Here is a 23241-nt window from a genome sequence, read left to right as displayed (position 1 = left end):
GGAGTATATGTAAAATCAAGTGCTCCCTAATCAAACAAACAGAATGAGATACCTATTTTAATCAGCATGAAAAACCTACAAAAGGCTTAAAAATTCCAAAATAGTTTCATTGAAAGATTTGTTGCAAAGACTAATGAATAATTAAAGATATAAGAGGTATGTAAAGCCCTGGCAGAGTAGCTCAGTTGTTTAGAGTCATTCCAATATGCCAAGGTTGCAGGTTCAATCTCCAGTGAGGGCATGTACAAGAATCAACCAATGAATGTATATATAAGTGGAATAACAAATTGATGTTTCTCTTTCTCTCTCCCCCTCCCCCTAATTAATAAATAAAAACTAAAAACATTTTAAAAAGAATAATTCCATCAACATAGACTGCTCCTTTATGTTTTTCTTCCCAGCCAATTTGTAAGTTAATAACTTTACTCCTAACTCCTTTCAACCACTGATCTACATTCTATTTTTATATTTGTCTTTAGTAAGTTTCATATAAATAGAATTATATAGTGTGTATCCTTTTGGGTCTCATTCTTTTGATCGTATAATGTTTTTGAGATTCTTCCATGTCATGTGTATTGTCTTTTTGTTGTTGTTGTTAAACAGTGTTTCATTGTAATACTATACCACAATTTGTTTATCCATTCCTAGGTGAGTGGTCATTTGGTTGTATCAAGTTTTGGGTTACTATTATTGAAGCTGCTATGAACATTATGTAAAAAGCTTTATGTGGACATATGTTTTTATTTCACTTAGGAATAAAGCTGCTTGGTCATATAGTCAAGTATTTTTAATTTTATAAGGAATTGCCACACTATTTTCCAAAGTGACTGGGTAATTTTACTTTCTTACCAGCAATACCAACACTTGGTGTTGTCATTATTTTTAATTTTGGCCATTCTAATGGGTGGGTAATTGTATCTCAATATGTTTTAATTTGCATTTCTCTGATAACTGAGACTTCGAACATCTCTTCTTGTGCTTATTGGCCATTTGTACATCTTTTTTGGTGAAGTGTCCATTAAAATCTTTTGCTCATTTTTAAATCAAGTTGTTTTTCTTATTACTGATTTTGTAAAATTTCTTATAAAATCTGGGTTGTTTGTGAAGGACAGGGCCTTGGAAAATTGCTATTTGAATGTGGGGGAGCTTTGTCCAGCAAAGCTCCCCTGCCGCTGTGGATGAATATAAGTCTACCAAGACATGATCTCCTTAGGTAGAGAAGGCTAACTAGTCTCTCAGAGGAAAAAGGCATTTAGCACCTCTTTTCCTGTGTATTTATTGAGTTCAGCTCACACAGAGATACATAGAATGCACGTAAAGCTCATCAATCAATGTCCAAAAAGCTACAGTCATGAAAAACTGACATCATTTACAGATAATTGAAGAAACACAGGGATTGTCTCTGATCAGGGTCAGTGAGATATGCTGATGCCAGAAGGTTGCTGAGGCATGTATCATGAAGTAGGGAATTTCACTCCCTACACTTTGAGCTCAGATGTTTAGTTCATAGCAACAGGGCAGAGCAAGCCTCAAAGGAAACAATGTACATTCTTTCTCAAGCCAGATTTGCCTCTGGGAGCCATCCATTCCAGTAAGGCTGCAGCTGCCTCTGGCATTGTTTTCAGGCTGAGTCCGGCAGTGAGAACAAAGCAGCAAAGAGATTAGGAGACTTCTTATGGGTAGAATGAGGACTCAGGCTATGACAAAGCTGAGGGTTGAGGGCTTTCTGCCCCTTCTCTGTAGTCCCCTAAGTCCTTCCTTGATGGTCCCTTCATGACTGTGCCTGTCTTAGGTTGTTCCTCCCTTGAAGAATCTTACCTGTCATTGGCTAACCAGTCATCTGCCTGGGCCAAGCAGGGGGATATGAGAGATAGGATAGGTTTTTATCTCCTTAGTGGCTTATGTCCCTAAGGCCTTTTCACTCAGCCCTAGCTGTGGGACCCTTTTGTCCATTAATGAGGCTATAGTCCCTGAAACCAGGCAGGACGTCTCCCAATATTTGAGTGAGTTTCTAGTCTGACCTTCTGTGTGTGAGAGTGAAATGAAGCAGAAAGGACAGAACCTCGGTGTTTGATCAGTATCATTTATTGTTCATCTTAATACAATCCAGTTATTTGAAACAAATATGTTATAGTCAAACCAAGAAACTATATAGTAGTAGCAGATAGTATTTCTTTCCCTCTGGGTATGAAGGATATTTTCCTATGTGGAAACGCTAATGAACTATAGAAATAGGTTGGAGCCATTGTATTTTCATGCTATTGCTCCTCCAGAGTTTTTTGTTTTTTGTTTTTTGTTTTTAAACCTGGAGCAAATTCTTAGGAGTAGGGGGCAATATCTTTCTTGCTAAAACAAAGTTAGAGCCCTCATTTGGATCTGTTAATGCTGAACTTGTCCATCCCATCCGTTTAAGACATAATGCTTTCTTTCAGTGACTAGGGAGAAAGAAGCACCTGATGCCATTTTTTGATGCCTCTGTAGTTTACTTATTAAAGATGCACCCAAGAATAAGGGCTTGGTGGTTTGATAAACTAAGAAACTTCCAACATTCCATCTTTGCTTTTAGGGTCTTCTTTCTGTTACCATTCAGTGTGGGACACATAAAAAATTATAATCCACATTGCTGTAGGAGAAGCTTTACCTCCAGAACCGGTAATGCATTTCTAATTTTTTGCTTTTTAGAGATAAAGGCTTAGCATGGCATAAATCATAAATAAGGAGTTCTTAAAAAAACACCTCAACTAGGCCCCAATCTCTATAAATCCTTTGTATTATTCTTCCAAATTTAGTCCCATACATTATTTATTCAACTCAGTATTTCCTAACAATGTAGCCCACATACTCTACATTCTTTGGAAGGAACCCAGTAACAAGGAATACAGTTAAATGAAAAAGATAGAAACAAATACATCCACTTTTAGAAAGAAGCTTTATAATAAATTGCCTGTCTATTGTGGTTTCTAATTTTTAAAATTGCTACTTGAGTTAATTTTACTTCTATTTATTATTCACCACCAGAATTAACACCTCTGTTGTTGGACATATTCATAGAGTGGAGTGCTGCTATGGAAACTGTGTGAACTTGAGTTGGTGCTTCCACCTCCACAGTTATCTCCTTCTCTTTGATAATAATAGCCATCTTGTCTATTATCCTCCTTGCAAATTAACAATGTATTAGTTGTATTGGATCTAGACTGTCCATAGGAGGGTGTACATTGTCTAATGCCACAACTTGATGAGCTTTCTACTTGTGTTTGTCCATGAATACTCTCAAATCTATCAGACTCACTACTACTTTCTTTTTGGTTGTACCCTGACCATTCCTGGCTATTTCTTCTTGATTGATTTGGGGTAGAGCCTGTTTTGGGTTTACTGTACTCATCATAAGTACCACTTGAAATTGACCCACATCTCCCTTGTGACTTGGGTTGCTCATAGCTAGAACAACCAGATCCAGAACCATATTGTTTAGGGCAAGATGAAGGACATGAGCCAGACCCATATTGTTCAGTGCCAGAATACTGACCAGAGCCAAAACCACATTGTCCAGAGCTAGGTGAGTAACATGAGCCAGACCCATATTGTTCAGTGCCAGAATACTGACCAGATCCAAAACCACATTGTCCAGAGCTAGGTGAGTAACATGAGCCAGACCCATATTGTTCAGTGCCAGAATACTGACCAGAGCCAAAGCCACATTGTCCAGAGCTAGGTGAGTAACATGAGCCAGACCCATATTGTTCAGTGCCAGAATACTGACCAGATCCAAAACCACACTGTTCAGAGCTAGATGAGTGACCTGAGCCAGACCCATATTGTTCAGTGCCAGAACACTGACCTGAGCCAGACCCATATTGTTCAGTGCCAGAACACTGACCTGAGCCAGACCCATATTGTTCAGAGCTAGAACACTGACCTGAGCCAGACCCATATTGTTCAGTGCCAGAACACTGACCTGAGCCAGACCCATATTGTTCAGAGCTAGAACACTGACCTGAGCCAGACCCATGCTGACTTTGGTGAGAGGCAGATCTGTGTTGGCCATAATTGGAAGACTGACCTGATCTGGATGCATGCTGACCACAGTTTGATGACTGTTCTGAAACAGAACCATGATGTCCATAGCTGGAGGATTGACCATATGTAGATTCATGATCTCTAGAGCTTGATGACTGACCTGAACCACATTCATTCTGACCAAAGGCAGAAGACTGACCTGAGCCAGACTCACGTTGGCCATAGCCAGAGGATTGGCCTCCTTCAGACCCATGTTGTTCATAACTAGAAGACTGGCCTGACCCTGATCCATGTTGGCTGTGGCTAGGGAACTGACTAGAGCCAGACCCATGTTGACCATAGCTGGAAGACTGACCTGAGCTAGTTCCATGATGTCCATAGCTTGATGATTGGCCTGAGGTAGAACTTTGTTGTCCATAAGTAGAGGATTGACCTAAGCCAGAGCCATGTTGCCCAAAGCCAGAAGACTGCCCCGAACCTGATCTGTGTTGTCCATAGCCAGAGGATTGACCTGATTGAGACCCATGTTGGCTATGGCTAGAAGATTGACTTGAGCCAGACCTCTGTTGGCTATAGCCAGAGGATTGACCTGCTTCAGACCCATGTTGTTCATAGCTAGAAGACTGGCCTGACCCTGATCCATGTTGGCTGTGGCTAGGGAACTGACTAGAGCCAGACCCATGTTGACCATAGCTGGAAGACTGACCTGAGCTAGTTCCATGATGTCCATAGCTTGATGATTGGCCTGAGGTAGAACTTTGTTGTCCATAAGTAGAGGATTGACCTAAGCCAGAGCCATGTTGCCCAAAGCCAGAAGACTGCCCTGAACCTGATCTGTGTTGTCCATAGCCAGAGGATTGACCTGATTGAGACCCATGTTGGCTATGGCTAGAAGATTGACTTGAGCCAGACCTCTGTTGGCTATAACCAGAGGATTGACCTGCTTCAGACCCATGTTGTTCATAGCTAGGAGACTGACTTGATCCTGATCCATGTTGGCTGTGGCTAGGAAACTGAGCTGAGCCAGACCCATGCTGACCATAGCTGGAAGACTGACCTGAGCTACTTCCTTGATGTCTGTAGCCTGACGACTGGCCTGAGGTAGAGCTTTGTTGTCCATAAGTAGAGGATTGACCTAAGCCAGAGCCATGTTGCCCAAAGCCAGAAGACTGACCTGAGCCAGACCTCTGCTGGCCATAACCAGAGGATTGACCTGCTTCAGACCTGTGTTGTTCATAGCTAGAAGACTGGCCTAATCCTGATCCATGTTGGCCATAGCTAGAAGACTGAGCTGAGCCAGACCGATGTTGACCATAGCTGGAAGACTGACCTGAGCCAGTTGCATGATGTCCATAGCTTGATGACTGGCGTGAAGTAGAACTTTGTTGTCCGTAAGTAGAGGATTGACCTAAGCCAGAGCCATGTTGCCCAAAGCCAGAAGACTCACCTGAGCCTGATCTACGTTGTCCATAGCCAGAGGATTGACCTGATTGAGACCCATGTTGACACTGGCTAGAAGATTGACTTGAACCAGACCTATGTTGGCAATAGCCAGAGGATTGACCTGCTTCAGACTCATGTTGCCCAAAGCCAGAAGACTGACCTGAGCTAGATCTATGTTGTCCATAGCCAGAGGATTGACCTGCTTCAGACTCATGTTGCCCAAAGCCAGAAGACTGACCTGAGCTAGATCTATGTTGTCCATACCCAGAGTATTGGCCTGATCGAGACCCATGTTGGCTATGGCTAGAAGATTGACTTGAGCCAGACCTATGTCGGCCGTAGCCAGAGGATTGACCTGCTTCAGACCCGTGTTGTTCATAGCTAGAAGACTGGCCTAATCCTGACCCATGTTGGCCATAGCCTGACAACTGACCTGAGCCAGATCTATGTTGTCCATACCCAGAAGATTGACCTGATTGAGACCCATGTTGACACTGGCTAGAAGATTGACTTGAACCAGACCTATGTCGGCCATAGCCAGAGGATTGACCTGCTTCAAACTCATGTTGCCCAAAGCCAGAAGACTGACCTGAGCTAGATCTATGTTGTCCATACCCAGAGTATTGGCCTGATCGAGACCCATGTTGGCTATGGCTAGAAGATTGACTTGAGCCAGACCTATGTCGGCCATAGCCAGAGGATTGACCTGCTTCAGACCCATGTTGTTCAAAGCCAGAAGACTGACCTAATCCTGATCCATGTTGGCCGTAGCTGGAAGACTGACCTGATCGAGACCCATGTTGGCTGTGGCTAGAAAACTGTCTTGAACCAGACCCATGTTGGCCATAACCCAAAGACTGACCTGAGCCAGATCTTTGTCTGCCACAACAAGAGGATTGACCTGCTTCAGACCCATATTGTTCATAGCTAGAAGACTGGCCTAATCCTGATCCACGTTGGCCATAGCTGGAAGACTGACCTGAGCCAGTTCCATGATGTCCATAGCTTGATGACTGGCGTGAAGTAGAACTTTGTTGTCCATAAGTAGAGGATTGACCTGCTTCAGATCCATGTTGCCCAAAGCCAGAAGACTGACCTGAGCCTGATCTATGTTGTCCATAGCCAGAGGATTGACCTGATTGAGACTCATGTTGCTCATAGGTAGAAGACTGGCCCGATCCAGATCCATGTTGGCCAGAGCTAGAAGATTGACCTGAGCCAGATCCATGTTGGCTGTGGTTAGGATACTGACTTGAGCCAGACCCATGTTGACCATTGCTGGAAGACTGACCTGAGCTAGTTCCATGATGTCCATAGCTTGATAACTGTCCTGAAGTAGAACCATGTTGTCCAAAGCCAGAAGATTGACCTGATGCAGACCCATAGTGATGATATCTTGAGGAATGACCCGAACTTGAACTATGTTTTCTGTACCTAGAAGTCTGTCCTGATGTAGACCCATGTTGTTGACCAAAGCCAGAAGACTGACCAAACCCAGATCCATGTCCACAGCTTGATGACTCATCTAAACTGGATTCTGAATGAGACTCATGATTCCTCTGACTAGAAGATTGATTAGATCCAGGTCCGTATTCCCCATAATTAGAGGATTGCCCTGATCCAGAGCCATGCTTTTGTCTCTCACAGCTGCCTGACTGACTACTTGGGTTGGATCCATATCTTCTTTCACTAGAGGACTGGCCTGAGCGTGACCCATAACTGGATACCTCACTTGAACTAGAACAATATCCTTGTTCTTCACAGTTTCCTGATTGAGATCCTGCATTCGATTCATGCCGTCTCTGTTGAGAAGACTGACCTGAGCCAGACTCATGACCATAACCAGTGGGCGCATTTGAATTTGACCGGTGGTCTTGTCCTCCATGGCTCCCTGAGCTGAATCCACGATGCTGGCTTGATTTCTTCTTATGTTGACTATTTCCTAAAGATTTGTCTGAGTCAGAGCAGTGTTGATTAGAACTGAAAGACTGATCTTCTGAGTGGCACACATGCCCTTGTTCTCCATAACCACCTGACTGATTTGCTGAATGTGATCTTTCTCTATAGTTACTTGAATGAGTATAACCAGCTTCTTCACTCCCAGACCTTTCTTGCTGATGAGAACCATACTTATTTTTCTTACCATCTTTGAAATGGCCTTCCCCAGAGCTTTGCCTGTGCCCCAAACTAGATAAACCTCCTTGATGCCCAATTCTTTTGGAGCTGGATTGAAGCCTGTGTTTAATGCTTCTTCTAGAGCCCCTGGAATATGAATCATTCTCCCCTGCACCCCTCTTTGAAGGGCTGGAAGATGATTCTTGCTTGCTTTTCTCTTCTGTTTCACTATGTTCCTCTTGCTGCTGGTGACTGTGACCCTTTTGCTTTGACCCTGAAGCTTGGCAGTAATCTTTCCCAATGATTTTATTACAAGCCTGAACCAGCTGGAATATCATCAGAAGATACTCAGTAAAATCCATTTTCTTGTTATGGTCTCGATCCAAAGTTTGCATGATGATATCTACAGTGTCTGGATCATCTGGATTCTGTATAGGAACAAGGTACAAGCTCTGTCAGTATGTACCACACATGCAGCTAACCAATCAAAGGAGGGCTATAGAAACATGAATGTTTGGCTTACATACAGTCAAACCACATGGTCCTTTAGGCTGGACTGCCCTACCCTGAGCACAAAGAGAGAAGGGAATATGCAATGAATCATGCAGTGAGAAATTCTAGTGCAGTGATAGCTAGAAGAGTATGCAACTGGAATATTATTTTTATGAGGAATGGGTGAGATATGAATGATTAGCTAATTTATAAATAACAATTTGGATAACTATATTAATTATATATGACTTTAAAAAATTTTGTGCAGGTTAATTGATTACCTCAATTCATTTACTCATTCAACAAAGATTTATTGTGTACTTACTATCTGCCTAGCATTGAGTTAGGTACAGTGAACAAGTTGGTTCTTGACAAGATGGAACTTAAAGTTTAGTGGGCCATACACACAAATTTAAAATTACAATTTGTTGTGATAATGTTTCTATGGGTATACCAGAGGGGAACCATTCGGGGTTCAAGGAAGGTTAATGGAGTAAGTGATGTCTTTGAAGGATGGGTTGGACCCAGGCAGAGGACAAAATATGAACAAAGAGCTGGAGGTGAGAGAAAACATAACTCATACACAAGGAAGTGAAAGAAATTTAGGATTACTAAATTTAGAGTCTCACATATGAAAAGATGCTCAGCATCACTAGCCATCAGAGAGATGCAAATTAAAACCACAATGAGGTACCATCTCACACCAGTCAGAGTGGCCAACATAAACAAATCCACAAACAAATGTTGGAGAGGATGCGGAGAAAAGGGAACCCTAGTGCACTGTTGGTGGGAATGCAGACTGGTGAGGCCACTGTGGAAAACAGTATGGCATTTCCTCAGAAAACTAAAAATGGAACTGCCCTTTGACCCAGCAATTCCGCTGCTGGGATTATACCCTAAGAACCCTGAAACACCAATCCAAAAGAACCTATGCACCCCAATGTTCATAGCAACACAACTTACAATAGCCAAGTACTGGAAGCAACCTAAGTGCCCATCAGCAAATGAGTGGATCAAGAAACTATGGTACATTTACACAATGGAATTCTACGCAACAGAGAGAAAGAAGGAGCTTATACCCTTTGCAATGGCATGGATGGAACTGGAGAGCATTATGCTAAGTGAAATAAGCCAGGTGGTGAGGGACAAATACCATATGATCTCCCCTTTAACAGGAACATAATCAACAGGAGAAAAAAGCAAACAAAATATAACCAGAGACATTGAAATTAAGAACAATGTAACAATAGTCAGAGGGGAGTGGGGAGGGGATAGAGGGGAGATGGGTCTACAGGAGCTACTATAAAGGACACAAGGACAAAATCAAGGGGGAGGGTAGAGGAGGGGGAGGGAGGTGGGATTGGCTGGGGTGGGGTGGAGGGATGGGGAGAAAATGCAGACAATTGTAACTGAATAAAAATAAATAAATTAATTAAAAAAATACATTTAGAGTCTCAAAAGTCAAGAGATGTGTCTATAGAGAGAAATATGGAGCAAATCATACCTTTTAAGTCATATTAAGTAAGTTTGGACTTTAAGAACTGGGAGCTGTTGAAGGATTTTGAACTGAGTGTGGAATGATTAGATTTCTATGTAATGGTGAGATTGGAAGAAAGAAGTGGCTTGAATGAGACAACAGCAAGAGTGGTGGAGAAATGGGCTCTTTTGAGAGACTGTTGATGAATTTAATGGAGTTTGGAGGGGGGAGGAGCATGCTGAGAGAGGAAGTTAAGAATGGTACCAGATTTCTGCTTTGGGCAAATAAGAGGAGAGTTTAGAGGGGAAGATGATGAGTTTTGTGTCTGACATACTGAATTTAAGGTATTGATAGGAATCCAAATAAAAATATTTAGTATGCAGCTGGATTTAATGAGTTAAAGATCAATAGATAGATCTAAGTCCCCAAATATTTATTTCCAGAACTGACATTTTAAGGTGATGGTCACCCTCTTTCATGATTTAGGGGTCAGATGCTAATTTCCTCAACTCTGAGGCTTTATAGTCCCAGAATCTCCAAAGTGGACAGTGGTCCAGATGTTTTGGGCTGAAAAAAGACAAAGAAAGGGAAGAAAATGCCTATTACCTACTTTTCAGTTTTTCTGAGGACCATCTCAGTTGCTGTTCAAGAAAAATTATTCACGTAAGGCATTATTTAATCTGTGGACCTTTGTCTGTCTTTTTTTTTTTTTTTTGTAGGATTACTTCCCTTGGTCAATGTATAGAAACCATTACAAGTCAACTTTTGATCTTATTTCAAGCCTTTACCAAGCCCTGTTCTCTGTTACCAAGTAGGGTGAGTCCTCTAGGTGTTTGACATATGTGACAAAAGGTAGAAAGGGAGGAGAAGGGAATTGCAGTTGTTTTCAGTCCTGATATGGAGTTCTTACCTTCATAATTTGATGAAATTCATTTTCCAAAAATTCTTTCAGTTCTGCCCTGTTCAACATGTCACACTCCTCATCCTGGGTGGCATATTGGTAGAAAACTTCGATGACAGTGACGATGCTTTGTAGGAGTTTAGGCATCTTTTTTATTGATGCAATTAACCTAAAAGAGGAAAAAAGGAGAGACCCACCTCTTATTGTTCCTTTTTCTTGCTTATAAACACATAAGTACTTTCAATCATTTGTAATAATTGTTCAAAATTAATGAGGCATGACTAATTTAAGTCTCTTGTCATCAAGAGCCAATCCAGAGTTGAATGACTTGTTTAAGTCATGGAGCAAGAAAGTGATAACATTAGGAACAGAATCTGTATCTTATATTTCCATTCCTGAATGAACATACAAGCAACGACTTTCTTTTTGGGTCTCTCTGCCTCTACCAGGGATAATTTTCTGAGCTTTGTTCTGGAGCTGTAGAAATCCTGGGTGTGCCTGCCCAGCCATCCCTCAGGTCCTTTCCAGGTCTCAGCCATCACACTGTGGAGGGCCAAGTCGGTTATTCCACTCAGGGTACCAGTGTCTAAACTAGACCCTCAAGACTTAGGCCAGAGAAAGTAGGCAAAGTGGGCAAAGCCAACAGCAGGCCTATGTGATATGGAGCTGGGGGCAGCTACTATCAGGCTCAGCTTCTGTTTTCACTATCCAGGCAGGGACTAACTCTCAGGCTTTATCATTTAGACAACAGAGAGAAAAAGCTTAGCAGTAAAGGAGGCAACCTGCCTATTAGGTAATTTGAGCCCGTAATCTTTAAGGAAACCACCCAAAAGAAAGGAGGTGCTATCAGTCCTAGTTATTTCTTCACTTTTCTTCTCAATAAACTTATACCAAAACTCTCCAAAGTATATTAAAAGGAAGACTGGTATCCAGTGCCTCTTTGCCTTAGAGCACATCTTAGATTCTCATCATTTATAGCTCTAAATACTCCTGCTCACTTACCTAGTTCACCAGAGGAATAAATAGGATGGAGACTGAAGCAGCTTACAGGGTGCTGCCAGTTGGGGATAGTGGCCTTTTTATAATGGCCCTTCTTAGGGAGGAGCTGCTCTCTTTGAGATGTCCTAATGCACTCCCAGACAAGCCCAGCTCCACCTCCATCCCCACCTCCTAGTGTTTACCTTCTTACTTCCTGACATGTTCACCTGAGATTGCATTAGCAGGTCCCAGATCTGGGCGAGTATCAGTTCCACCTGTCAGAGTCTTTGAACACTGTACAAAGACCTCTTGCGTATTCAGTGAAGTAGCTCGCATAATGCATCGATAACAAATTATGCAGACTTTAACTGAAGTTGAATGGAGTGTGTACAGGGACATTAGGGACAAATGTCAAAGAGTCATGGAATATTTTTAAAAGGAAGCTTAAAGATCATCTAATCGAAGTCTTTTTTTTATGCTAAATTTTCTTATGCAGGATTCCAGCCAAGGTGTCACCCATGATATTATTACCTCTTGAAATGGATAATGGCTGCAGAAGTCCTATTGTCTCTTTACCTAACTCTGTTTACCAGACTTTAGTGGCCATTTGTCAACATAGCTTTCTTTTCAATCACTGTATAATTTTAGGAAGAAATCCCTGCTCTTTAGTGTTCAAGATTCCTCATGATCTGGGCTGTGGCTTCTCTCCAGCCTCATCTTCTCTCTCCCTCTTCCTCTTAATGCTCCATCAGGAATCAAGTACTTACATTTCCTATAAATACCATACTATTTCATGTTTTTTCTTGAGATATCTTTTCTCATTATCTGCCTAGTGAACTCCTATTCATTCTTCAAAACCCACATTAGACACCCTGTAGGAAATCTGTCTTGAATAACTTGAGAAAGTTATAATTGTGTACCTTATTCATAATTCTATTGTAATATCAATCATACTGTTACAATCTTCTAAAATTATCTTACTATGAAATTAATGTTTAATATAAAAATTGGAAAGTATAGATGAGCCAAGAAAAGAAAGTGAAAATACCTATAATCCTACCACCCAGAAATAGCTACTGTTAATTATTTGGTTTATATCCTTACACACACACATTTGTCTATGTGCTTGTATCATTTCTGGACAATGAGCTTGACAATAGGGAATGGGCATCATGAATCCCTATGTCATTTGGAGACTAAGCAAATTGCTTGGCACATAAATATCCCCAATACATATTTGTCAAATTGAACTGAATTGAAAGGGGAACGAGGATCATGACAACAGTGCTCTTCATTGACCAACTTGTACTTTTTTTTAGTCCTCACCCAAGGACATTTTTTTTTCTATTGCTTTCAGAGAGAGAGTAAGGGAGAAAGGAAGAGAGAGAGAGAAACATTGATGTAAGAGAGAAGCATCGATTGGTTGCCTCCCGTGTGCACTCGAACCTGGGATTGTATGTGCCCGAAACGGGGATCAAATCTGCAACCTTTCGGTGTCTAGGACGATGCTCTAACCAACTGAACCACCTGGCCAGGGCCCAACTTCTACTTTTTCACAGTAGAACTAGGTAGGGTCTGCTCTCTTTCTTGCCATTGTCACCTCAGAGGACATGATTTCACCTGAATATAGAGTGAATATTAGCATTGGAATCCATGAGCGCCCTTCTGCCCATCTCTGAGGTCCTTGCCCGGCACTCCATCCATTGTGAACACATACCACAAATTTCACTAAGGCTGAGGGAAATAGACTTAAAACTTACGCAACACGACCATCAGGATTTTGGGAGGAGTGACAGCAATTATTGGAAAATGATAAATCATCATACTGTGGTCATGTTCCCTCTGGACACCTGATGTGGGTCAGGTCATCCTGCTCCATCAGAGGAATGAACTTCTTAAAGGTGTGACAGACTGTGGGTGTGCAGGGGAGTTGGAATTTGCTGAGTGAAGACTAATTTCCTGCAGGAGCCTGCTGTTGCCAAAGAGGGAAGTGAGGGTTGAGGGTGAAGACTACTCCAGGTGGCCATGCTCTTGGGGCCAGTGTTCTCCAAAACTAAGGGTCAGCAAACTTTTTCTGTAAAACCAGATAGTAAATATTAGGCTTTGTGGCCAGATGGTCTTAGATGCAACTATTAAAGTCTGCCCTTGTAGTGTGAAAGTGGCCATAGGTGATATGTAAATGAATGTTCATGGCTGTGTCTCAATAAAACTTATTTACCCACAGTGACTTTTAATATAACTTCACATGTCATAATTTTCTTCTACCACTTCAGAAAGTAAACAGCATTGATAGCTTGTGGGCCATCCAGAAATTGGTCATGACCTAGGTGCGGTCTGTGGGCTATAGTTCGCCACTGCAGCCCTCTTCTGCATTTGCTTCTCAGGAAGATTTGCCAGGAAAGGAGAATCTGAGGAAAGAGAAGTGCTGGGAAGTGTGAGACATCAGAGCCACTAATTCTTCTTTTTAAAAAAGATTTATTTATTTGTTTTTAGAAAGAGAGGAAGAGAGGGAGAGAAACATCAATGTGTAGTTACCTCTTGTGCACCCCCAAGTGGGGACCTGGCCTGCAACCCAGGCATGTGCCCTGACTGGGAATCAAACCGGCGATCCTTTGGTTCGCAGGTCGGTACTCAGTCACACCAACCAGGGCAGAGAGCCACTAATTCTTGTGAGAGAGAAAATGTGCATGTCTGGGGTTGTAGGTAAAGGGAACAGAACAAAGGACCTATGGGTGCTCATAAAAGCGAGGTAAATTTTGACTTGATGTAAGCAAGAAATTTTTAACATCTGCCTTGGCTGGAAAGGCAATGAGCTCTTTGCAGAGTACCAGTAATTGAGTTTATTGTCAGGAATATTATAGAACTTTCATGTATCATATGAGCACTTTTTAATCCTTTCAGTGTTTTATTTTCTGAACGTCCTTTAGTATCACCAACCAAAGTTTTTTTTTTGAGCTTTATTTCTTGGCTTGTGTCATCAAAACAAGAAGCATATTAAATGTGCATTTTGGCTTCTTCTCTCCCTTTTGAGAATTACTAATGTGAGATTTGGAGTCCATGATCACAAAGGTCCTTTCCAAAACTGAGAATCATGATTTCACTAGAATATGTGTTCCACAGTCATAGGGTGGGCGTGAAGATCCCCCTTCCTAAGTTCTGCTAGTGGTTTTCCCCTTGGAGAGATGACAGGATTCAGGAGAAGAGGTTTCTTGTGGTATGTTGTATGTTCTAGGTCAGGGGTGTCAAACTCATTTTCACCAGTGGCCACATCAGCCTCACAGTTGCCTTCAAAGGGCTGCATGTAATATCAACTCCTTAACAGTTAAGGAGTAGTTACATTTATACAGCCCTAAAATTATTTCGGCCCTTTGAAGGCAACTGTGAGGCTGATATGGCCACTGGTGAAAATGAGTTTGACACCCCTGTTCTAGGTTTTTCAGGGCCACCTTGTGTTGATACAAGAAGGGAAATTACATTCTCCTTTATGCCAAACATAATGCTCTGTGGGCTAAAGTATATTATTTTTATTAGTTTTCACAACAGCCCTATGTTGTAGGCACTATTATCTCCATTCTTCAGATGAGAAAACTAAGGCTTAGAGAAAATAATCTAACTTGTTTCAAGTCACTTCGCTATTAAGTGGAGAAGACACAATTCAAACTTAGACCTGCTTCTGCCTAGGAAGAGCACTGGAGGGGTGACTATTCATATCTTGCAAAAGGCAGGGTTGGGGAACTGTTCTTGAGGAATGGAGTGAGTGACCTGAAAAAAACAACCACCAACCAGCCAAAACTGGTAAGGAAAACTGAAGTTCCCTTCCAGCCCTATACTCTCTCCAGCACCTCTGGAAGACTTGGCAGTGTTGCTATGGCGCCATCTGCTGGGCTGTAGGGACATTCTACAGACCGTCTCCTTGTCCTTTTTTCCTTCACCTCCCCCTTGATACTTCTGACAGTTCTTTGTAGCTCAGTCTCCATAAATGAGGAGACTAGGTAAAAATAGGGACATAAGATGTGAAGAATGTTGATTGTCATGATTTTTTGGGTGAGTGGAGTCAAAAGAACTTAGCTATAATATGAAACTGGTCAGCAAGCATTTCCCTCCATATCCTTCTCCCCAGGTACAAGGGTCATTTTTTTTCTTATCTCAAAAACTCAAAAATGGAGCTGATGTCGTTTTGCAGTTTAGTGTGTATTTTGGGGGGAAATACGGCAGGCGTGGTGATACATCTTTCAGCTCCAGAGCCAGGCCCTGGAATATACTCTGCTTGAGTGTCAGTCTTCCTATTCAGTTGTTTCTCTTTCTCCTCTTAGTATTATTTTTCTCCTCCTCCAGGACCCCCCAAAATGCCCAGATACTTGGAATCCAAAGCCCACTTTTGTATCCTCTTGTTTATTCTGTCAGCATCTTTCTCCTTCCATCTCCTTAACTTGCTACTTCATGCTCTTATTAGCATGGCCACATAGCCTGTATCCCTCAGTTCCCACTTTCTCAAGGTTTTCTGCATACAAGCCTGGTCCATCAAAGTGAGAAGACGGAGGAGAGTGATTGAAAGTGTTCCCCAGGGGCCCATCAGATGTTACAGAGGTAGTACGAAAGACCTGCTAGCATGGGAGATACCAGAGGGGACTTCACAACTTCAGGTATGGGAAAGGACTAGGCAAGACATAGAGAGCTTGGCTGTTCAGAGTCGGATCCAGAACCTTTGTCTTTTAGTGTGTGTGTGTGCATGAGAGAGAGAGAGACTTCAGTGTGAGTGGTCTGAGTATCTAACTGATTGGGCCTCTGTTTCCGCACTGAACTCCTCTCCTTCTACTCTCCTTCTCCTCATAGTCTCTGCCCTTCTTCCTTGCTAGTCTCCAAAACCTCTAAGCACAGTCCTTCCTTTGGAAATGTTTTTTCCATGAATACTGTTCTTCCAGATATCCATTTGCCTTTATTGTGGATCTTCTTCAAGTCTTTGTTCAAATATCACCTCAATAAGACCTATCCTGACCACTCTATCTGACACATACTTCTAACATACTATATAGTTGGCTTATTTATTAGGTAGTATTTTGAGCAGAGCAGTGACATGACCTGACTCACTACTACACTGATAGGAGACCATGGGGAGATGAAGTCAAATACGGAACATCAGTCAGGTGAAAGGTGAGGGAATGGATGTAATCAAGGTTTCTGGCCTGGATGACTGTGTGTGTGTGTGGTGGTATCATTCCGTAAGAAAAGCAATAAATGAGAAGGAGAAGGCTTGAGCTAAGGGACTAATGAATTATTGTCAACTAATTTATCCCCATTATCTAACTCTTCTTATCCCTTCATAACCTAATTCTTTCCATCCTTCATAAGCTAACTCCTTGAAAGAGCAGTGAGCATGCCTGTGTGTAACTCTTATCTTCCATTTCCTCTTCAACACTTTACAATTGGATTGTCATCCTTTTTCTGCTTTTTCAAGGGCTCTTCTTCTCCAAAGATCCATTCTTAGTTCTCTGCCTGTTTGGATCAATTTTTACCATTAATAAAGTAGGATAATGGAGCAGAAAAGAGGCAAAACATGTTATTTCTAAATTCTTAATGGCAATTAGATAGTCCGAAACCAGAGACTTGGAAGCTCAGCCTGTGAATTCCAGGATATTGTAGTCAGTGATCTGATGATGCTGTAGGACCTAATCTCCTTTACGGGTCATGTGTAATACGAAATTTGGAAAAAACTTCAAACTTGAGCACTCATTTAATCTTAATTGAACCCCACATACCTAAAATTTTCTATGATACTATTACAATTTATACTTATACTACTAACATGCTAACCAAGGAAGGCAAATATACATTGTCTTTTAAAGGAAAATTAGTGCTAAGTGGATTAAAGTTGAATGCCGTGATTAAAGAAAAGGGTAGAGACAGATAACTGTCCTCAAAAATAAGTTTTCACAATAAATTTCTGTGCTTTATATTTTTCTTCTCATGTTTCCACTTGGTTTTTTTTTTTCAAATTTATTTTTTATTGTTATTCAATTACAGTTGTATGCCTTTTCTCCCCTTCCCTCCCCCCACCCCGGCTGAACCCACCTCCCTCCCCCACCCCCACCATCCCCCCCGATTTTGTCCATGTGTCCTTTATAATAGTTCCTGCAATCCCCTCTTCCCACTGTCCCCACCCCACTCCCCCCTGGCCACTGCTAGACAGTTCCCCCCCTCAATGTCTCTGGTGGTATTTTGTTTGCTTTTTTCTTTTGTTGATTATGTTCCAGTTAAAGGTGAGATCATATGGTATTTGTCCCTCACCACCTGGCTTATTTCACTTAGCATAATGCTCTCCAGTTTCATCCATGCTGTTGCAAAGGGTATAAGCTCCTTCTTTCTCTCTGCTGCATAGAATTCCATTGTGTAAATATACCATAGTTTTTGGATCCACTCGTTTGCTGATGGGCACTTAGGTTGCTTCCAGTACTTGGCTATTGTAAATTGTGCTGCTATGAACATTGGGGCACACAGGTTCTTTTGGATTGGTGTTTCAGAGTTCTTAGGGTATAATCCCAGCAGCAGAATTGCTGGGTCAAAGGGCAGTTCCATTTTTAGTTTTCTGAGGAAATGCCATACTGTTTTCCACAGTGGCCTCACCAGTCTGCATTCCCACCAACAGTGCACTAGGGTTCCCTTTTCTCCACATCCTCTCCAACATTTGTTTGTGGATTTGTTTATGCTGGCCACTCTGACTGGTGTGAGATGGTACCTCATTGTGGTTTTAATTTGCATCTCTCTGATGGCTAGTGATGCTGAGCATCTTTTCATATGTCTCTGGGCCCTCTGTATGTCTTCCTTGGAGAAGTGTCTGTTCAAGTCCTTTGCCCATTTTTTAATTGGGTTGTTTGTCTTCCTGGAGTGGAGTTGTGTGAGTTCTTTATATATTTTAGAGATCAGGCCCTTGTCTGAGGTATCATTGGCAAATATGTTTTCCCATACTGTTGGTTCTCTTTGTAATTTGGTGCTATTTTCTTTAGCCTTGCAGAAGCTTTTTATTTTGATGAGGTCCCATTTGTTTATTCTTTCCTTTATGTCCCTTGCTTTAGGGGACATGTCTGTGAGGATGTTGCTGCGTGGAATGTCTGAGATTTTCCTGCCAATGTTTTCCTCGAGGACTTTTATGGTGTTACAACTTATATTTAAGTCTTTTATCCATCTTGAGTTTATTTTTGTGTGTGGCGTAAGTTGGTGATCAAATTTCATTTTTTTGCACCAGCTGTCCAGATCTCCCAACACCATCTGTTGAAGAGGCTATTTTTGCTCCATTTTATGCTCCTGCCTCCTTTGTCAAATATTAATTGACCGTAAAGACTTGAGTTTATTTCTGGGCTCTCTGTTCTGTTCCATTGGTCTATTTGCCTGTTTTTATGCCAGTACCAGGCTGTTTTGATTACAGTGGCCTTGTAATACAGTTTGATATCAGGTATTGTGATCCCTCCTGCTTTGTTCTTTTCTCTCAAAATTGCTGAAGCTATTGGGGGTCGTTTATGGTTCCATATAAATTTCTGAAATGTTCGTTCTATATCTGTGAAATATGTCATGGGTACTCTAATAGGGATAGCATTGAATCTATAAATTGCTTTGGGTAGTATGGCCATTTTGATGATGTTAATTCTTCCAATCCATGAGCATGGTACATGCTTCCATTTGTTTGTGTCTTCCTTAATTTCTTTCTGCAGTGTTGTGTAGTTTTCTGAGTACAGGTCTTTTACCTCCTTGGTTAGGTTTATTCCTAGGTACTTTATTTTTCTTGTTGCTATATCAAATGGGATTTTTTTCCTGATTTCTGTTTCTGCAGTTTCGTTGTTGGTGTACAGGAATGCCTTTGATTTCTGAGTATTGACTTTGTACCCAGCTGTTTTGCCAAATTCATTTATTAGGTCGAGTAGTTTTTTGGTGGAGTCTATAGGATTTTCCATGTACACTATCATGTCATCTGCAAACAGTGACAGTTTCATTTCCTCCTTTCCAATTTGGATGCCTTTTATTTCTTTTTCTTGTCTGATTGGTGTGGCTAGGACTTCCAATACTATGTTGAATAGGAGTGGTGAGAGAGGGCATCCTTGTCTTGTTCCTGATCTTAGTGGGAAAGCTCTAAGTTTTTGTCCATTGAGTGTGATGTTGGTTGTAGGTCTCTCATATATGGCCTTTATTATGTTGAGGAATGCTCCCTCTATTCCCACTTTGCTGAGTGTTTTTATCAGGAATTGGTGCTGTACCTTATCAAATGCTTTTTCCGCATCTATTGATATGATCATGTGATTTTTGTCTTTGCTGTTGTTGATGTGATGTATTATGTTTATTGATTTGCGAATATTGTACCATCCTTGCATCCCTGGGATGAATCCCACTTGGTCATGGTGGATGATCTTTTTAATGTATTGTTGGATGCAGTTTGCCAATATTTTGTTGAGAATTTTAGCGTCTGTGTTCATCAGAGATATTGGCCTGAAGTTTTCTTTCTTCGTTGTGTCTTTGTCTGGTTTTGGGATTAGGATGATGCTGGCTTCATAAAAAGAGTTTGGGAGTCTTCCATCAGTTTGGATTTTTTCGAATAGTCTGTGGAGGATAGGGGTTAGCTCTTCCTTAAATGCTTTGTAGAATTCTTCTGTGAAACCATCTGGTCCAGGGCTTTTGTGTGTTGGGAGTTTTTTGATGACTGCTTCAATTTCGTCTGCTGTTATTGGTCTGTTCAGGTTTTCTGCTTCTTCTTCATTCAGTTTTGGAAGATTATATTTTTCTAGAAATGTGTCCATTTCACCTAGGTTTTCAAATTTCTTGGCATACAGTTCTTCATAGTAATTTCTTACAATCCTTTGTATTTCTGTGGTATCAGTTGTAATCTCTCCTCTTTCATTTCTAATTGTGTTTATTTGGATCCTCTCTCTTTTCTTCTTGATGAGCCTACTTAAAGGCTTGTTGATTTTGTTTATCTTTTCAAAGAACCAGCTCCTGGATTCATTGATCCTTAAAATTGTGCTTTTAGTCTCTATGTCATTTAGTTCTGCTCTGATCTTGGTTATTGCCAGTTGTCAATAACCCCTGCTTGCTCTAGGCTGTCTTTGCTGTTGTTCCTCTGCTTGCTCTAGGCTGTCTTTGCTTGCTCTAGGCTTCTTTACATGTTCACCTGTAAACATGTAAGAAAGAAGAATACTTCTTTCCAGCCCCTTCTTGCCTGCAAGGTTTCTTTTGAGAAATCAGCTGATAGTCTTATGAGAACTCATTTGTAGGTAACTGTCTCCTTTTCTCTTGCTGCTTTTAAGATTCTCTCCTTATCTTTAATCTTGGGTAATGTATTATGATGCATTTTGGTGTGTGCTTCCTTGGGTCCAACTTGATTGGGACTCTCTGAGCTTCCTGGACTTTCTGGAAGTCTCTTTCCTTTGCCAGATTGGGAAAGTTCTCCTTCATTATTTGTTCAAGTAAATTTTCAATTTCTTGCTCTTGTTCTTCTCCTTCTGGCACCCCTATGATTCGGAATCATAGGGGTGAAATGTTGGAACATTTAAAGTTGTTCTGGAGGTTCCTAAACCTCTCCTCATTTTTTTTGAATTCTTATTTCTTCATCGTGTTCTGGGCAAATGTTTATTTCTTCCCTCTGCTCCAAACTGTTGATTTGAGTCCCAGTTTCCTTCCCTTCACTGTTGGTTCCCTGTACATTTTCCTTTATTTCACTTTACATAACCTTCACTTTTTCCTCTATTTTGTGACCACACTCAATCAATTCTGTGAGCATCCTGATTACCGGTGTTTTGAACTGTGCATCTGATAGGTGGGCTATTTCTTCATCTTTTAGTTGTATTTTTTCTGGAGCCTTGATCTGTTCTTTCATTTGGGCCATATATATATATTTCTCTCTGCACATGTGTTACTCAGTGAGGGGCAGAGGGGCAGAGCCTCAAGTATTTGCCAGGGTGGGGAAACCCACGTTACTGCATCATGGTGCTGTATGCAGGAGAGGGTTTCAAGAGGGAACAATGCTGCTTGCACAGCATTTGGCTGGCTTTCAGTCACTTCCTCTGCTACCTACAAGCAAATTGGGTCCTTCTGGTGCTGATTCCCAGGTGGGTGGTATCGTGTATGTTCCAGGAACCTGTGGGTCTCTCCAATGAACTCTCCTGTGAGACTGTGAGTTAATCCTGTCGCCTCAACCCCCACAGATTTTTTCAGTCAGAGGTTTTGAGGCTTTATTTCCCCAAGCAGGAACCCTTGGTTGCGTGGTCTGTCTCATTCCCCAGTTGTTCCTCCTGGTTTATCTGCATGCAAATGTGGGATCGCCACTCTGCCAGCCACCACCTTGCCATGAATCCTCTCCACCCCCGCTGCCCGTCTCCACCCCTCCTACCAGTCTGGATGAATATTTCTTCTTTAACTCCTTGGTTGTCGGACTTCCGTATAGTTTGATTTTCTGGCAATTGTCGTTATTTTTTAAATTTGTTGTTGTCCTTCTTTTGGTTGTGTGAGGAGGCAAAGTGTATCTATCTATGCCTCCATCTTGGCCGGAAGTCCTCTTTTGATTTCTCATTTGATCTCATTGTTAACCGATTCATTGTGTTATTTAACCTCCATGTGGTTGTGTGTTTTTCAGTTTTTTTCTTGTGATTGATATCCAGTTTCATACCATTATGGTCAGAGGAGATGCTTGATATGATTTTAATGTTAAATTTATTGAGACTTGTCTTGTGTCCTTACATGTGGTGTGTCCTAGAAAATGTTTCACATGCACTTTGAAAAGAATGTATATTTGCTGCTTTGGGGTGAAATGCTCTGAAGATACCAATAAATCTGTATGATCTAGTGTATCATTTTAAGGCTGCTGTTTCCTTGTTGATTTTCTTTCTGGAAGTTCAATCCATTAATGTCAATGGGGTGTTAAAGTTCCCTACTATGATTGTATTACTGTCAATCTCTCCCTTTTTGTCCATCAATATTTGCTTTATACATTTAGATGCTTCTATGTTGAGTGTATGAATGTATACAAGGGTTATAGCCTCTTGTTTGATTGATGTCTTCAGCATTATGTAATGTCCTTCCTTGTCTCTTGTTATAGCCTTTGTTTTGAAGTGTATTCTGTCTGATACAAGTATTGCTAGACCACCTTTATTTTCATCTTAATTTGCATGGTATATCTTTTTCCATCCTCTTATTTTTAGTCTGTTTATATTTCTTGTTCTCAAGTAGGTCTCTTACAGACAGCATGTATATGTGTCTTGTTTTCTTTTCATTCCTGCTAGCATGTATCTTGATTGGAGCACTTAAGCCATTTACATTTAAAGTGATTGTTGACAGATATGTATGTATTGCCATTTTATTCTTTGTAACTATGTTTCTCTGTTTTTTTCTTCTTCTACATTATCTTAAGGAAGACCCTTTAATATTTCTCTTAATACTGGCTTCATGGTAATGAACTCCTTTAGCTTTTTGTTGTCCTGGAACATCTTTATTTCTCTTTCAATTTTAAATGATAGCCTTGCTGAGTAAAGTAGTCTTGGTTATACGTCCTTGCTTTGTAACACCTTGAATATTTCATACCAGTTCCTTTTGGCCTGAAATGTTTTTGTTGAGGTATGACCTCACAGTCCAATGGGAGCTCCCTTGTAGGTAACTAACTCTCTTTCTCTTGCTGCTTTTAAGATTCTCTTTTTGTTTTTCACATTTGTCAGTTCAATTATTATATGTCTTGGTGTAGGCCTCTTTGGGTTCACCTTGTTTGGAACTCTCTGCACTTTCTAGAGTTTGTAGTATTTTTTCTTTACCAGGTTAGGGAAGTTTTCAGCTGTTATTTCTTCAGGTA

At 41.1% G+C, this 23241-nt stretch overlaps 1 protein-coding gene across 1 annotated transcript; it reads right to left on the bottom strand.

Moving 5' to 3' along the window:
* Window positions 1-2078: 2078 nt before the first annotated feature.
* On the bottom strand, window positions 2079-11490 carry HRNR (hornerin). Its single transcript, XM_045183146.2, has 3 exons — window positions 11448-11490; window positions 10455-10614; window positions 2079-8003 (listed from the first exon to the last, which is right to left on the bottom strand). Exons 2-3 carry the CDS (start codon window positions 10590-10592, stop codon window positions 3021-3023), a joined length of 5121 nt encoding a protein of 1706 aa, XP_045039081.2. The 5' UTR covers window positions 10593-10614; window positions 11448-11490; the 3' UTR covers window positions 2079-3020.
* Window positions 11491-23241: the final 11751 nt, after the last annotated feature.

This window comes from Desmodus rotundus, chromosome 12 (genome assembly GCF_022682495.2).
Source record: "Desmodus rotundus isolate HL8 chromosome 12, HLdesRot8A.1, whole genome shotgun sequence".
NCBI lineage: Eukaryota > Metazoa > Chordata > Mammalia > Chiroptera > Phyllostomidae > Desmodus > Desmodus rotundus.
This window is presented reverse-complemented; position numbering and strand designations above follow the sequence as displayed.